General features: G+C 47.4%; 1 protein-coding gene across 2 annotated transcripts in view; it reads left to right on the forward strand.

Moving 5' to 3' along the window:
* The window catches only part of ARHGEF37 (Rho guanine nucleotide exchange factor 37), a 496,119-nt gene that overhangs the window by 428,593 nt on the left and 49,720 nt on the right, over nucleotides 1-17,806 (forward strand). For both annotated transcript variants that reach the window (XM_069651406.1, XM_069651404.1), the window contains exons 9-10: nucleotides 13,625-13,954; nucleotides 14,557-14,685. In XM_069651406.1, coding sequence (XP_069507507.1) covers nucleotides 13,625-13,954; nucleotides 14,557-14,685 — 459 coding nt within the window. The remainder of the gene's footprint in view (nucleotides 1-13,624; nucleotides 13,955-14,556; nucleotides 14,686-17,806) is intronic.

The following is a 17,806-nucleotide window of genomic DNA, read 5'->3' on the forward strand; positions in this document are numbered from 1 at the left end:
AGATTGTGAAAGCAAGGTGGTGAAAGAAATTGGGCACCACAGATTGAGTTGTGTGTAAGAACACTTTGTGGCAACAAGCCAAGAAAGCTGATGGACTGACAGTGATGGTGGGAGCTGATGGTGAAGCACTGGTAGTGGGAGCTGATGGTCTGGTGGCTGCTGGTCCTGTGGTGTGGTGGATGCCTGCCGGTTTGGCAAATATTGGTGCTGTGGTGCTGATGCCGTCTTCTGGACTAGTGGTGGATGCTGCCCTTCTCCGCTGGGTCCTCCTCTCCCTCCTCCTGCTCGCTGTCAGAGATGTGGACATTGCTTACAGTTCCCTTGACTGGAGAAGAAAGGTCAATCCTTGTGACGGATGTCTCCTCCTCATCAACCTCCAAGATGATGATGTCTTCCTGCCATCTCATTCTCCGCTGCTTGTTCTTGCTGTTCGATGATGGTGGCCTCCTCCTCACAGTCCGATTCCATGGTGGTGGTGGGGCAGAATGCAGACAGCAGTGCTGGGCTGCCAAACATGATCTCCATGGAGCTCGCATTGGTGGCTAAGGCTGTCATCTGCTGATGTTGCTCTGCTTCCAGGAACTTTGCAGCTCCCCATTTGGTGGTGTGCTGCTGCCGCTGCTGGCTGCTTACAGTGGGGAATCACCTACTATCGCCATCATCAGCTGGCTCCTTCTGATGCTGCTCCTCCTGCTAGCTGCAGATCCTGCTGCTGGTGGTGGTCCTGCTGCTGGTGGTCCTGGCAGGTGCTGCTGCCGGTGCAAGAAGGTTCTGCTGCTGCAAGAAGGTGCTTCTGCTACTGCTAGTACTCCTCTCCCAAACAGAAGAGGTGTGGTGAAGACTTGGAGGTAAGGCTGTATTATTTATATAGGCACGGCCACAAACAAGGTAGCCAATTGTGAGGCACAATTTCACACACAAAACATAGGTTTTGCATTCTCTCTCACAATGTAGCACGAAGCACATGCATGAAGCATATGCCAGTATGGGTTGCAATACACATGATGTAGTGTGCATGTGCACAAAACATATTTGGAGGGCAAGTCATTTGGGGTGACGCAGGAGGATGTAAAGCGCATGTGTGCGTTCACAAGTGGATGTATCAGGTGGCCAGAACTGAAACTATAATGGACAGAGACATGTGTGTGCCCTAAAGCAAATTGTGCGCTCCGCGTTAAACACAGAATGAACATGTTTGAAAAACAACACGCCCAAAACACTACACAAAGTGCACGCACTCCCGAATGGATGTCCCACGTGGCCCAAACCCGAAAATGGCAGAGAGGCATGAAAGCATAACCCTTGCATTTGTCCATTTTTACCCATCGGCCAATAAGCCACATTTTTGCTCATTCTTCCGTTCCCTTCCTCTTCCCTTAGTAACTTGCAGAATGAGACAGTTCTTCAAAAAATGGCAAACTTGACCACAGATTTATTTTTCACAACATAAAGAATCACTGCACACATTAGTGAAAATTGTCTGAAAGTGTGGCTACTGCTCTGTGTCCAACACCTGCTTCCCCCTGTTCCTTTGCATCAACTCCATAGTAGGTCCAACTCTCCCAACCCTTTGTGCCTGAGCCCCGCCTGCCCTTGCAGGTGTTTGTGGGTGGGGAGAGCGCTGTTTCTTCAGGGGAAGCTGAGTCCTTATTGTTACCACCAGACGCTCCTGCCGTTAGGCTCCCAATAGGCGCTGGTCCAAGAAGAGCGAAGACCCTTCCGGCTTCCTCATGGCTCATTCGGAGTCGGTCACTTGTGCTTGGTCGCCCAAACACCGCCACGCCATGGGTGGGTTACCGTCCACCGTGGCTCCCTCCTTTTGCTTATCTTACAATTCCAAGAGTTTTGTGCACAAGTTCCAATAAAAGAGTTCCACCACCATTGCCGATAAATTAACTCCATCCTTTAGGTAATATTTCAGGGATTTCAAGTTGATCAAGCCATGTCTGATTTGTTGGAAGCCTCTGCAGAATTTAGACATAGCGCAATTCAATTTCTTCCTCGATCTTTCCACCGCAGTGTGGTTCTCTGCTCCCCTCCAATCCGGCCTGGGAATTATCTCTGACCACACGATCTCCGTCTCCCCAAGCTGTGCTGATAGTTCCTGTAAAGAGCATCATGTGCCTCAACAAGACCCCTCTCCCCAAACTAGTCAGGTCAATCCCGCCCAGGTGGATGACCAACACGTCTGGCTTCTGCTGCTTACCCAGCAACCTGCGAATATGCCCTTGCAGCTGGGCCCATTTAATCCCGGGCACCCCGTGTCACCATATCTGGGACTCGCCGGCCGTCGGCTCCTCCTGCCGCGGTGTCCAGCAAGCCCCGGCCCTAGACACAAAAGTGTCCTACCAGCCAAACGGAACGCCTCTTCCTTCTCTGCAAAGCTGGAAATGGGAAGGAGACAAGAAGGTGGCAAGTTATTTTACATATTTTTCTGGCCTTATGTATCTTTTAAAACACCCAGATGACCACCTCCCTGTTTTCTTGATTTCCTCGGCCCCTAGTCCCCCAGCCGCTGCAGAGGTGACAGCCCCGATCCTGAACGAATGTATCCCGAACACCCTGTCCGTCAATCACATCTTCCCTAATGCCAGATCCATAACTTTTCTGAACTGGAAGCGACTCAAATCAGTCCCATCCCTGTGCAACAATAGTGGAACCCCTGGTTCAGACGGCGGCCTTTGCTGGAGGTAGTTAGCCACGGCCGCCACCGGCATACTATACTTCCCTGGATGGCCAGGAGTGTCACCACCACCCCTTTCCCCTTCTGGTCGGTTTTTGACCTACGTACATAAATGATTACCTGTGTGTTAGTTGCTTGGGCATCCCCTACTCATAAGAAACCAGTGCCCTTGCCCTCTTTGTTCTCGGGGACTATTTCGCTCACCCTGAAGGCCCCAAAGAACGCGACTGTGAAGGCTGCTGTGAATAACACCCTCTCTGAATCATTACTGCATACTACATTCACACATTTAATTAAACCTTGCATTTTCACCACGTTGATGGGCTGCCTCTAATCATGCTTCTTCACTGTTTGCTTGGCCCAACCTCTCATGGCCATTGCAATGCAATGTTCTTTAGTGGGGTTTCTTTCACCCCGTAGTTTAGCATAATGGGCTATTGCTGCCAAGTGGTGTGTCATCCATGCTCTGGTTTTTCCAGTCCGCCAACACCAACCCACAAAGGCTCGTACTGGTAACTCTTTCTGCCCTTCTGGAAGAATGTCCCTTTAAAATACTGCGAACAGCTCCCAGCAGGACGTGTACCTTCTTGCTGTGTCTGGTGCTAGGGCTGTGTCTATCAGGGAACTCAGATCACCCCAATCACCCCCCACCATCGTTCCTTGAATGGGGCCATCACCTTCCTTGCTTCTGGACAGTTGCCTCGAAACCTCTCCCACTGTAAACGAGACAGAGAATCAGCGGCTGTGTTTCTTATGCCGGGGATATGCCATGCTCTGACCTCGATGTTTAATGCCAGCAATCACTTTGTCAATTCCCTAAGCAGTTTCAACACCCTTGCATTGTTGGATGACCCCAGATTGATGATCTGCACCACCGCCAGATTGTCTGACCACAAAGACACCTTTTTGTTTTCCAGGTGCACCTCCCCATAGTTTAAACGCTACCACAATGGGAAATAGTTCAAGCAATGTGATGTCTCTGGTGATCCCCTTCCGATGCCACTCTGCTGGCCATGCCTTACCGCACCACCTGTACCCCAAGATCGCCCCGAAACCGTGGGGCCCCGAAGAATCGGTATATAGTTTGAACCTTTTGCTGCTGGCCCATTCTCCCCTTCAGAGTAACACCCCATTGAACTCATCCCAAAATGTTCCCATATCCAGAGATCCTCCTTTACCTCGGATCCTAACCGGACATGCTGGGAAGCATGCTGCAGTCCCACTGCTTTCAACTCTGTACCTCTGGCAAACACTCTCCCAGCGGGTATTACTCTCCCTGCAAAATTGAGATTCCCCGCCAGCGACCAACTCCCTCAAGGTTGCTTTGTTCTTACCTTCAATATCCTGATTGTTTCCTTCAGCCTCTGCACCTGCATGCACCCTTGACTGAGTCAATTTCAATCCCCAGAAATGTCAATGTTGTGGCCGGGCCTACAGTATTCCCCTCTGCTAGCGGGACCCCCATGATCTCCATTATACCCTGAAATGCGGCCATGAGTGAGACGCACTCATCGGTCCCCGTTTTGCCAATGAACAAAAAATCATCCAGATTGACAAGACCCCGCCCTCCCACACTTTTTCCTGTAATGCAAACTCCAGAAAGGTGCTGAATGCTTCAAAATAAGAATATGAAATGGCACAGCCCATCGGCAAACATTTATCATAGAAATACTTGTCCTCCACCTTGAACCCCAGCAAGTGACGACTCTCCTTGTGGATCGGCAGTAGCCTGAAGGCTGACTCTGTCTGACTTCCCCATTAGGGGCCCACTCCCTGCAGCTCTCACCATCTGTATCGCATCATCCAGAGAAGCATACTATACCATACATATCTCCTCTGGTATCCCATCATTCACAAATTCTCCCTCCCGGAAGGAGAGGTGATGGATCAGGCGATATTGGCCCTCCTCTTTTTTGGGCATTGGCCCTAACAGTGATACTACAACATGTTTCATCGGGGGAGATGGGAAGGGGCCCGCCACTCTACCCAGCTTGATTTCTTTTTCCACTTTTCGTGCCACCACCTCTGGCTTTTCAAGCCCCGACCGTAAGTTGTACAATCCCCACCAAGTCAAAGATGTCAAACTCTTTTCTCCAAAGTTTCTCCTTAATGACCCATGGAATGTGCCACACCAGTGAATTCACTGCCACTCGCACTGGTGCATACCCTGGCATTGGTCTTCCATACTGTGTTACATGCCCCCACGCTCCTCCCAACCCCAGGTTGGATAGGACTGCAGTATTTGGCAGAGCCCCTTGGTTCTCTCCACTGATGTTGTGGCCCCCGGGCCCTCGCCCCCACCACGCCTGCCCTTGCTGCGTTCCAGCTGGAGAGGTTATTTGAGACAACTGGCTAATGCCCCCCCACCCCACCATCGGGCCAGTACTGGGTAAAGCAACTGACTGAAATCCGGAATTAGCCCACCTGAGATACCTTACTAGCTCCTCCTATGAGGGAAAAGGCATGATACAGTCCCCTCCCGGGCCCCCCTGGCCCTTGGTTCAGCACCTGATGGTTCATCATCCCAGTATCATTTACCACATTTCTAACCATATTATCATTAACACACAATCCCTGACCATGCCCACTTTTCCCCCATGCTTGCATGCACTGCATGAACATATCTTTGACCATCTCAAGGGATGTGGGTCCATCCACAGCTACTTCCACCGGTCTGGTTACAGGAGTGCTGGGCGTGCCACCTTGGTTTCCTGGAGCCTCAGCAGGTGTTGGAGCCGGTAAGGCTACAGCCTCCTGGGCCCTCCCTTTTCCTCTCGTTTTTTTGCTTGGCTTGGCTTGTTGCTTGCTTGCCTTAGCCATCATGGTCCTTTTTCTTTTTGCTGTCTGCACCTCTTCTTCCTCGCCGTCCTCCTCAGCTTCTTCTTCTCCTTCCCCATGCAGTTCAACCTCTGCTAGTGCCACATCACTGGCACTGTCCTGAAACATTAGCGGGGAGCCCCTTCCTTGACTGGGACCCAGTGTTCCTGTCCTGCTTGGCGCACCATTGTGCCCATCCAGTTGGGCCCATGTGTTGCTGCAGCCAATCTTGCCATCTCCAGGAAAGATTCCAGCTCCACCCCTCTGTAAGCAGTGCAACCGTTCCCTGCTGCTAGGTTGCTATCCCTGTCTTATCAGTCCCTTATCCCAAAGTCACTGCTCCTGCTGTTGCTGGTAGCCCCCAGGTGCCAGGTGCCTCAATTCTGTATGTAGTGCGGGGTCTTCTTTCTTTCCGCAGTATGGAGGGATTCTACACCCTTGCTGGGTTTTCCTCCAATATTCCTCAGTTCCACTCAGGCAACCCGATCAAATTGTACAGAATCCCTTCACATACGCTGCCTTCCTGTTGCCGCTCCTCTGATGTGAGCTTTGCACACAGGCGTGCCCGTCCTTCAAATACTTCCGCCAATGTTTTCACCCCTAAGCAGCTCGGTTTAATTCACCCACAACAGTTTTAACAGTATTTCACCCCTTGACAGCTCCGGTTTCGCTCTGGTATGTGCTCTGGCCTCCCTGCCTCCTTCACCACACACCGAGCCTTCTTCTGCTTTCTCAGTCATCTGCGACACGGCGCTGCTCCTCTCCCTCTGTGTCCGCCTCTCCTACCGAGACGCCTCTCTTTACCTCCCCAACTTCGCCGCACTCCGGCGCTGCTACTTGGTCACTGACTTCAGGATTCATCGCCACTGCTTCCGGATGAAGACACCTGCTCTTGCTTGCACGGGCTCCGACGCCTCCTCCTCTCCTGGGCAGCACTTAGCGACAAAAACCGAAAAACCAGCAACACGGAACCGAAACCAACGAAATCCAAAACGAAATCCTCCTTCTCCGCGACGGGCGTCCTACTGCAGGGGCTGGATGCTACCTGGTGTATGACGCCCATCCGTTATAAAGGGGTTACCCCGCCCATTTTCTTTGTTCACCCTTCGCGGGCTTTTGGTGACTTTGCCGCTTGGTTTTTGGCCTGCACCCTCCCCCTTACCCAGGGGGCAGGGGAGGCAGAGGAGGACCCTGCCAGGGTTATCGGGCCACCCCCTGCAATATCCGGGCTGTTTTTCCATCGTCAGCTTCAAAACATCCACCCCTTTATTTCATGATATCCGGGACGAACATGTTCAAGAAACTTTAGGCCCGAAACAAAAAACAGAATTCTTTGCTCGTCTGTTGGCAAACATTTTGAGGTGATGCTTGTGCTTCGGTTCAGCAGGGTTTGTTGGAAGGGGAACGGATTACCGAAGCTGGCACGTGATAATGAACATTTAGCATTTTGCAGCCCGGCGGGCTGGTGTCGACATTTTGGTTGAAACCGCGAGCGTGGCGGAACGGTGGGTCGAAGTGTAACAAAAGCTTTCATTTTCAGAGCTGGCAGAATGGAATCTAAGAATTTCGCCCACCCCTAGTTACCTGACAAATGACCACAGAAAAGATAACCGTTAAAAAGAATGTTTTCCATTAGGGGATGGGAATCCTTCTACATGCTCACTACATAACCTGCAAGACCAGATGTTGAGGACAGGGTCCTGTAGCTAAAGATAGAATATTAAGTCGTGTAAGCCCTCATTTCAATAAAAGAGGTCATCTGCATGAAAACAGGATGAAAACACGGTCGATGATGAGGGCTAGGTCGATTTAATGCCCAAGTGTGTTCAACCTCCCCCCATTCCCAGCTTGTAGCATCCGATGTCGCCTTATATGAATTCTGGAAATTGCGGCAAAGAGTGAGGGGAGAAGGGATTGGAAGTAAGCAATGGTGTTGTGTGGGGTAGTTATACATTGAAAAAACTGTACTTCTTTAAATGTAATTATATAAACAGTAAAGCAGCAAACCAATGAGATGAAAGTACATGGACCAGATTATAATTTATAGAATATTGCAAAAACAACTCTGCATTATAAAGTCTGCTATAAAGAGCAAGGCCACAATCCAAGAGCTTTACCAGGCACAGAACTGAGAGGTGATTTCTGATATCATTATATCCACTCTTTGGGTTATGTCATTCTCTAAACTACCAAATCCAAGAAAAATAAACAAATTAGACATTTTCAATTGACTAGAGATTATCGAAAATAGCAACCTGATCCATATACCTTTGATTGGAAATTATTAGATGAACCAATATTTGCATAGTTCACTAGACTAGTGTGAAATGTGCCTGGGAGATAAATGGCCTTATGGTGGGAAGGGCTGTAGATGGGGGGGGGGACATGGCACTCATGCCCCCACATGACTCTCCTTGAAGGCAGAGAAATGACATATGTAACTCACCTTTAGGCCCATCACTGCGATCCTCGATGTATCATAGGTGTGAGAAACATTATACGCTCGGGCAGCCTTTCAGACCATACCCAGTGAATGATTTGCATGACATGGAAATGACATTCATCGAGCAAGTTGACTAACTGCAAAACCAAAGACTAATGACGTCAGCACGGACATCACGACGTAGACGCACTTATACATGAAGTACATATTCATCCATTCATGAAGTTAGACGAACATGCACTAGTTTATTGCATATAGACATGAAGCACATGCTTAGGACCCATGTAGGTAGAGGAGGGACACATGTACATATTTCTATATATTCATTTCCTTCACCAAAGCTGAAACCACAAGATGCAAAGAGTTAATATATTTAGCTTGCACATGCTTGACTGCTACTAACAGAATGAAGCCATAGAGAATAATATGGAAGCTATCAATCTCTGAAACGAGTGACAAAGGAGAGACAAGCTCCGGGTACATGTTAAGGCTGACATGATCGCAGCAACCAGAGGTGAGCAGAAATGAGGCATCCAGCCAAGGACAAGTGGAGACAGGAAAGTTCCAGTTACCAAGAAAATTAGCCACCGGCAGAAAATCAGGCCACAATCCTCATAATTCACAACAAGGCAGGTTAATTTCGTGGTCTCAACACACGTGACCCAGCCAAACAGGGCAATGACCATTCAACCAAGGTAGAAAAAGAGGACTGTTGCCATCGAACCAGACGAGAAAAGTTACAAATGTTGCCCACCACATGCCAACTGAATGCACTCTCCCAGGCTTAGGTGATCAGAGATGGCAACATTTGGGAACACTTAGCATATCTATGTTCATTCCCATTGCCTTGAAAGGGTACACTCAGTCTGGTAACTGTTCATGGTCCCACGGATGGGAGGACACATCCTGCCCAATCCAGATTCACCTTTCACGTGGGGATATCCTTTTTTGCAAGGGTCAATGGCCTCTCTGCGACCCTGCAACAGAGGAGATTGATACTAGTAGAGATGGTCCTAGATGGAGCCACTAGATATGGCTATTCAATAGTAGAACCAACCCACATTGCTCCCATATTTAGCCTACCCAAACTGACCATTGTAAATGTTTGATAGGTTTCTGGGATGGGTGTGACAAATCAACTTCCGGGGCACAAGTGGCCCAAGGATGCATATCAGTTTCTAAACCATCAATCAGCCCCACACCTCTAGTACACCAGAAGGGATCCGAACAGATTGGAAACGCAGGTCAATTATATAAACCTCCTTTTCCAATTTTGGTAGCATTGACGGAACAGCATGCTTATCTCCTCAAGGTCGTGGATCGTTGGTTAGCTGCAACACAGCGAAAATGCAATTATTACCCACTGATAAAAGGGACTGTCCAGTGAAGGTTGTATTAACACATATGTACTTTAATATTATTACAACAGACAGTTCTAGCACACCACAAAATACAACCTACCCTGTAAAGGAACACAGAGGACAGTTTCACAAAGGAAAGGGATGCACTCTGGATACTGCACAGAGGGTAGTTTTTAAAGCAATAAGTCTTAACTGTTGTTTATTTGTTTTCAGCACCAAGGTAGCAAGGGATCTTAAATGTCATTAGAGTCCTTTGGAGAAGGACCAGGGGGACTGAACCACAATTTACCTGGTGCTTGAGATGATCTTGTTGCTCGACTGTGTTGAGTCGGTTCCAGGATGCTTTGCAGCTCCTGAGACAGAGTTTGAGATGCGAGACAGCTGCGGGTATCAGGTGGCAGGCAGTTCGGCAAGTGAGGATGGATGGACAATTGCAGGCTGGCCTACACGGTGGCTCGGGTCAAGAATCATTGTCTTTGTGCTGGTTGATGGATGTGAAACGCTGGTCAAGGCGTCTCAGACAGCTTTAGTGGCTGCAGCATGACAATAGTCATTGGTGCAGCCAGTCGTGGTTCGAGGGCGGTTCAACTGCCTCGAAAATGTCCTTAAAAGATAGATGCTGGTTGATGCTTGTTGTAGCACTCCTCCTAGCTTCTTCACTGGGCATGTGCCATCCTTTAAGGCGAACGGCCCAAAACTGAGGAGATTGTTTGCAAGCAACGGCCTTATCCTTTATTCAGAGAGTCTCTGGCACTTCCTGCCTAGGAAGCTTGCTGGCAAAACCTAGAAGGGAATGCTGTGTGCTGGCTGGGTACCATTTCTGGAGCTGCTGGATGGGTCTTCTGAGCCTGGTATCTCCCTCTGTTCCCTGGAGATGTTTAGGGTAGAGATCTTGCTTCCCTCTTGAAAATCCTGGCCTTCCTTCACTGGCAGAAGCGGTAAGGCAGACTGCACCTTCAGCTAGTGTCCAAATGAGTCCTTCTTCATACTCCTTTTAAAGTTGTCGGGTGATGTGTTAATTGAGGGGCTCAGCCCTCATTTAAAGCCAAATGGGCCCAGTGATTTTTGCAGGCTAAGCCTACCTCAATGAACCAATCCTGGTCCCCACCAACAATCTTCTGTTATGTGTGAGGTCATAACCAGAGTGCTTTGCAACAGGAAAGGTAAGGGGTGACAACAGGTACTACTAAGCCCCACCTATCTTCCTGTCTGTTGTGGATCAAAGTGGCTCTCTGGTTAATTGAGCACTCTGTGACCCCTGAGCAAAGTGACGGTCTCCCTTGAAGTTTATGGTAAGAACAGACCTTCTGTCTCCATCAAATCACATACTTTTTCCCTCAGAAAGGGTGTTCCTTGCAGGGGTTGCCTACTGTAAACAGTAGTTCCAGACATGACATTCACTGCACTTCATAAAGAGGGGTGAGAGTTAGCCTCTAGTTGACACATTGCATATCAAAGAGGTTTTGGTGTTTCTTTTCCTTTTTGTTAGTTCTGTGACCAGGCCTCTTCGCAGGTCTGCCTTCATTTAACTCTCATCAGTATGGACTGCCACCACAGAGAACTTTGACAATAGAACAGGGCGGACTCATGAAGCTTTTGATATTTTAATTAGACTTGCCATGACCGGAGGAAGGTGTTGCCTTCCCGCTTCAGAGATGCTTTGATGTACCCGTGGCTGTAACATTCCAGCTACATTTGACGGGAAGGACTGCGCCTGTAGTCTCTGTCCCCCCGGGGTACACTTGACTATGTTTGTTGTGCAGTGAGCACAGGAAAATGTGTGCGGATTAGCCCCACACGTTTTCTGAGGCTGATCTCCCATCATTCATTTTAATTACAAAACTTCAAAAAAAGCCCATGCGAGTGCACACCACCCGTGCAGATAGTCGAATTCCTCACAATGGGGCCTGTATGTATGACCTCATACCAGGATAAAACCGGATGACACATGCTTAGAAGACGAGAGCTCCGGAGGATACTTGTTTTTCTGGTGTGATCCCTGTCATTTTGTTTGCTAATAAAAGACAGTAACTTTGCCCGATGACTGAGTCTTCCGATCTTGTGGTGGGGAGTTTTTGATGGGCCCAAGTGTACTCTGCTGATAATCGGGGTGACTGCTAGTGAGCACCGGCCACACCTATACAGGGCCTTGAAATGAAAATGTTCCTTTGGGAAGGTGTGTGCCTTAAAGTGGTGGGACTAGGAAGTACCTTCAACCAGACATCAGATGTCGAGCTGGGATGGGCCTTTTGCAGTGAGATAGTGAAGGGCAAGGATGGGCCAAAAACTAAGGCTAGATCTTTGGCAGTGAATGGTTTTGGTGTAGAGATATGTAGCTGGGCATCTATGGCTCTTATACTCAAACTGGCATCAAGCAGGAATGGGCCTCTAAGTAGGGATGATCCTCAAAGCAGGGATGGGCCTCCGGATGGGGGTGGGTTTTAGGATGTGGTAGACCCTTGGGTGGTGATGGGCTTCAAAGCAAGGATGGGCCACTGGACAGAGGTGGCTCCCAGGCATTGATGGGCCTTAGGAGAGGAATGCGGGTGGTGAAAGTGTTATGTTTGTGAAGAAGCCAAGGAAGAATGTTTCTTCAGGTTATCTTTGGCCAGGTAGAGCAGTGAATCCTGTGTCTGGTCTAGAAAGGATGTATGTTCGCCCTCCCTCTCCTCTGCTCCGCTGGCAGGGAGCTGTCTTGTGGGCCCTGTGAGGCACACATTTAGTCACACAACTCATATGAGGCTGCCTTTTGGGGTGAGGGCGGTAGGGGTTTCTGGGGGTTGAAACATTCATTCATTTTATCATTTGTATTCCGCCTTTCACCATAATTATGGTCCCAGCGCGCTGTTGGTTGAATGCCCTCAGAGGGGCCGGAGTCCAAATTTGGGAGAATTGGGGGGTGCTATTATGCCTGTGTGCATTACAGCCATTAAAGTTATGAGAGAGTGGCCAAGACCCTGCTAGTCATCAATGTCTGAATGGTGTGTGGATGGGCACAGCAGAGGTAAACTATGAACTAAATAGGGTGGATAGTGTTTAAGGAGATAGAGAATTATGTGAGAAGCTACAGTTCGAATTTCTCTCTTTAAAGGTATCTTCATTCTTATGGCAGAGGTGTGCAAAAGTGTTCCTGTTATGTGAGTGCAGGGTGTGTGGGATGAGCCTGTGCCTTCCGCTAAATTAAGAAAGTGTGGTGTGCGGCCCTGCTCCTGTCCTTGGCAGGGGCCACCACTTCCTACATCCAGCAGGGCCAAGTTGAAGGCTCCTGTGCCATGCTGGAAGTCCTCTGAGTCTGACAGGGTGAGAGGTAAAAGAGTCCCTCGATTTGTAGGAGCATGAACCTGATCTGTGGGAACGTTGGTGGTGTGTGGCACTGCTGTTCCAGGCATGCCGTTTGAGGCGGGAACTCGGGATCCTGCTGTATTTGTACCTTTTCATTACTCTACAAGTCATGTCACCACAAGGCACTGTACCGCATATAGCGTTACAGAGTTTGTTGCCCTTTAGCAGAATCTAGAATCATGCCTAGTATTGTGGAGCTGTCCCTAAATCAAGCCTTTCAGTGCACATTTGATGTGGCCATTGGAGGGGTAAAAATAGCTGGTCATTTTTAGCTGGCAGTGAATCACGTTATCTCGGACATCTGTTTCCTGCAAGGACCCTTCCAAGTAAGACATCTGTATCGAACCTTGAGACATTATATTAGAATCTCCAGTTACTTGGAAGGCAGATTTTTCTGGTGGCAGCTGGAAACGTGTTACCTTTCATCTGACCTTTCCCCTAGAGTCATTCTTCGTTGCTTCAATGGGAAAGCTGCCCATGCCTGTGAATCAGTAAACGGTACCAGTCTGCGCTAAAGGACATTCTCCTTTAGGGTTTTGGCTCATTGGTATCACTCCAGCAATGCCTGGCGGAGCCAAAACCTTTGGTATGGGTAGGGATTCAGAGCAAAGCTTTATCAGTACACACCCACCTTACTCATGGTTGATATTTCATTCCTTATGAACGGTGAACGTAACGTGTGTGTTGCAGCTCGTTACCACTGCTATCAGTTTAATGGAAAGAGTATTAATAGTCCAAGGCTTGACAGAACAGTGTTTCTTCTGCTCTCTCTACATATTGAGTAAGACCAGCCTGTTTTTGTAATTTAATGATAGTCATTGCTTTGAACTCTATTGCATTCATGTGGCCATGGCATGAAATGTATGGGGCAGTTCAGACTGCACTTGACATATGACAGAGAACACATTTTGGCTTTGCCAATGCTTGTTTGTTACGTCACTGTTTACTTGTTAATGGACTTTTTTTTTTCTTCGACAGAGGAGGCGGCTCCAGCAAATGACATACCAGCCCCTGTGCAATCTCACAGACACCCTAAAAGGCCCTCAACAACTCATCAAAAAGCACTCTGTCAAGCTTCTGGACTACGAACAGCTAGCAGAAAAGAAGGCGGAGACCGGAAGCGTTAGCTATGAGGAGGAGGATGACATGAACACCTACCGAGCCATCCACTCCATGCTGATGTCCGATCTGCCCAGATTCAATAAGGTTGCCGTGCAGTGGCTGGGGAAGATCATCAGCTCCTTTGTGGTCATTCAGAGGGACCTTGCCAAGCAGCTGCTTGAATCATCGGAAACAGTCCTGCAACAGGTAAAGTCACCATATCCTATGATTGGCGGTCAGCAAGACAGGCCCAAAGGGTGAAAGGGAATTGGGTTTGTGCCCATATGGACACAGTTCATGTCTGAAGGAGAAGAACTCCGATCTATAAGGACATAACGTAGGTCTTTTATCTCAGGTCTATGCAAGTATACTATCAAGGTCGACAACTTACGTAGCGCACATCGCAAACCGAGTCGTCTTTTGTATGGGACATATATCCTGCAATTGGGGACAGAGCCTAGATTAATTAAAAGCTCTCCCCTTTTTAATTCAGGAAGAGCTTGAGAGGCACTTTCTATTAGTGGTTGTTAAGCCATTTGATCCCTCCTCTCTATCCACCATCTACACATTGGCAGATCATCAAAGTGAGAGCCTACAATAGGATAGGAAAGAAAAGGGTGATATGGAGAAGAGGAGGCCCTCTGTCCCTGAGGATGGATACTTCAACAAAAGGCATTCACTTGGAGATGAGTGCCAACACGCCTTGCAAATCACACTTAGAGGTTTTTCCTATTGCTACTGTCCTACAAAGCTTTCTGTTCCACTCGCCAGCTGAGCTAATATCAATGTCTTTATGTTTGAATTCACAGTTGCCTCACAGCCACGTTCCCCTAAACTTGTTCTGGAAAACGATAGAGGACGATATTCGTAAATTGGACCCTCAACTGGACAAGCTTTGCAAAAACTTTGAGCTGGCTATGCCAGGGCCAGCGGTGCAGGTAATCACAAACAAGCATTGGCAAGGCCAATAGTTTTGGCTTTTGCAGTTGTTCATTGCATTTTACATTTGTATTCATGAACTCGTAGAAACCCCCATAAATAATGGGTCTAGCTCAACATTCACGGTGAGGGCTGCTCATCATGTGACTGCTATTACTTCAGATGTTCGCATCTGCTGGCTGATTAAATATTTCTAACATTTTAAATAATCAGTGGCGGCAGATGGAGTGCAGCTTATACAACCTGCTGCAAGGCCCATACAATACATTTGATCTCTGTACCATCCAATATGACATCAATGTTACAACAGACTTTTAAGTCCCAGTTACATCTATTGTAAACAGTGTACAAAGGAACAGTCTAACCGCTAACACCCTATTTACTACTGTGCCACAAAATGGGACTGTATCACACCGAAATAGAGTGCTTTCAAACATCACATATGACATCATGTGTAGACATGCATATTCTGATGGATAACTATTGTTTGCATCAAGGTGTGAATATTGTGATGCACCAGCCATGTTCATGGAAAAAGGGCATCACCATTCATGCAAACATTCCAGTTTTACCTGATGTAAGGACAATCTGAAGGCCTTCCAATGTAAGGACAATCTGATAGCCTGAAGTTCATCTGCCCACTTCTGACTGAGGAGAAAAATAGGAGCAGCGTTCATGCCTTACTATTTTCCCCTGGCACAATTGAAGCAGCTTCTCTACTCCATGGTTGCATGAAAGGTTCACACTTCACAACAGAGCTTAACTGCCATGAATACCTCAAACTCTTCAAACAAGCAAGGCCGCCAACTGTGTTATGTAGAAATCCCATACCACACACAGATCTGAAAGCAGATACAGGGTGGGAGTTGTTTCAGCATAGTAGAGCAATGTTTTTATATACTGTATCACATTTTATGCTTTCAGCATCCAGCCCCTTTAAAATATCCCCACTCTGTCTTTAATGATGTTATAGCCTTCTCTTGTACCTGTTCCAGAATGATTGTGAGTACTTTCTGGTTAGCCAGCAACTGAATGTGCCCAGGTTGGAAGGCTAGGATGCCCTCCCCCACCCCCTATCGTTTGTGGACACAGACTTCTATTCACTCACAGAGAAGAAGAACTTAATAAAGGAATGGGAATCCTTTTACATTACAGCATTCCTCAGAAGATGGCCTTTAACAAGACTAAAGCAGAGGAAATTGTGTTGGCCCAGCGAAATTCCCCAGGGAGAGCTTGTGTGTAAATGGTAGATGTTTATTGGTAGTATCTCGCGTTGGCTACCTGGACATCAGATTTAATTATAAAGCAGGGTGGAGCGAGCAGCTGGAAAGTAGTGGGACTAAAATGGGCCCTTCTGCTGGCAGGGTTCTGAGATTCAACCGAGAGTGTAGAGGCATTTCCTTGCACAGGCCTTTGATCCCTATCAATGGAAGTCTGTTCCTGTGGCGATCTATTGTGCCAAAGTCTGGGGCTATATACTATGTGCCACAGTGACAGTAGCTGAACATTCCTCACTTAAAAACATGTAACTGTCGAAGGAAACTAGATCCTGGCATCTGGAAGGCAGAGTGTGGCCTATCGCTGATCACATTGTCCTCTTAGTAATTGCATATTGAATTAGGCTGTGGGATAACCAGCAGGCCACAGAATATCAAAGCACTTTAAAAGATATTTTAGGCTTGGGTGCTTGTATGAAAATCTGATGATGGACCTGGGTGAAGAAAACTATAAGAATTCAGCTTTGAAACCTTGTGGAAGTCTCCAACTACACTTACTAGAGATTTCCTTTAGGAACGAAGGGAGATATTTTGGGATGGCAGAAGGGAAGTGATGTTGGGGACCCGAGACAAACACTCTTTAATGTATAGTTATTTGAAAAATAAGGATATATGGGTGATGGAGGTGTAAATGGCCTCAAGTAAAAGGAGCCCAGGAAGATACAAATGCAGTTAAGATTGGGATGCAACCCTCTGGGCTCTAAATGCTCAATGGGGCTGGGTGCCTGGGAGTGCACTGTCTGTGAACATGATAATAGGAATGTTGAGAGGGTGATGCACTTATTACTCTTGAGTGTGTGTTATTTAAAATGGTGACCGATAAGACTCCTATCACTCTTTAAGTGAAGCATTTTTAAAACGTGCAAGAAGTCAGTGGACAAATGCACATCGACCAAAGATGAGAGGGTGGCAGAAGTAGTAGCCTGCGATCTCACTGCAGCCTGGAATCAATGGATAAGGTCCCCTGTGCGTTAGATTTGAGGATCTTATATAGGGAGAACTGCAGCAACGGGACATGGGAGTTGTTTTATGGCATTTGTCATTGTTATTTATCTTGGTAAACCTATGTCTTATTTTATGGATTGCGGTCTATCAGTTATATTTTTAGTGTATGTTTTTTGATATTATTGTTTTGTGTTCAATTGTAATGACTTTTCATAGAATATAAAGTGGTGATGATGATAAGAGAACAAAATAGAAGGCAAGAGAACAAGTGGGAAAGAGAAACAGAGACCAAGAGGCACATAGACTGGGAAAAGGGAAAAGACAGATGAAGTGATACATTGGGGGAAGAGAGAGGGAGATTGTTACTGACTGAGAAACTGTGGCTGAACAGGCAGTCTAGGATGACGGCGAAGAACTACTACAATGGAGAATGACTGTGCCAAAGGAAAAGGAACATGGTGAAGTAGATCCACTGTGTTGGAAGACTGTGATGAAGAGTCAGACTTTGATGAAGCATAAGATATGCGATGAAGTAGACGGTCTGTGATGAAGGATGAAGGAGAAGACTGCCATGAAAGACGGTGATGAAGGAGAATGACTATGAAAAAGGACTGAGATAAAGACGAGGACTGTAATCAAGGAGAGGAGCTGTGATGCATGACTGATGAACGAAAAGGACTCTGGTGAAGGACTCAAATGAAAGGGAATTATGAATAATGGGAGGGATCGATGAAGGAGAAAGACTGTGATAAAGGAAATGAACTGTGACAAAGGAAGACTGATGAAGGAAAAGGACCTTGACAAAGCAGAAGGACTTAGGTGATGAAATATGACTAAGGATTGTGTTGGAATAGGATGAAGGGGAACAACTGTGATGAAAGAGAAGAACAGTGAGAAT

Source organism: Ambystoma mexicanum, chromosome 3p, assembly GCF_040938575.1.
Source record: "Ambystoma mexicanum isolate Mex_15411 chromosome 3p, UKY_AmexF1_1, whole genome shotgun sequence".
In the NCBI taxonomy this organism is placed as follows: Eukaryota; Metazoa; Chordata; class Amphibia; order Caudata; family Ambystomatidae; genus Ambystoma; species Ambystoma mexicanum.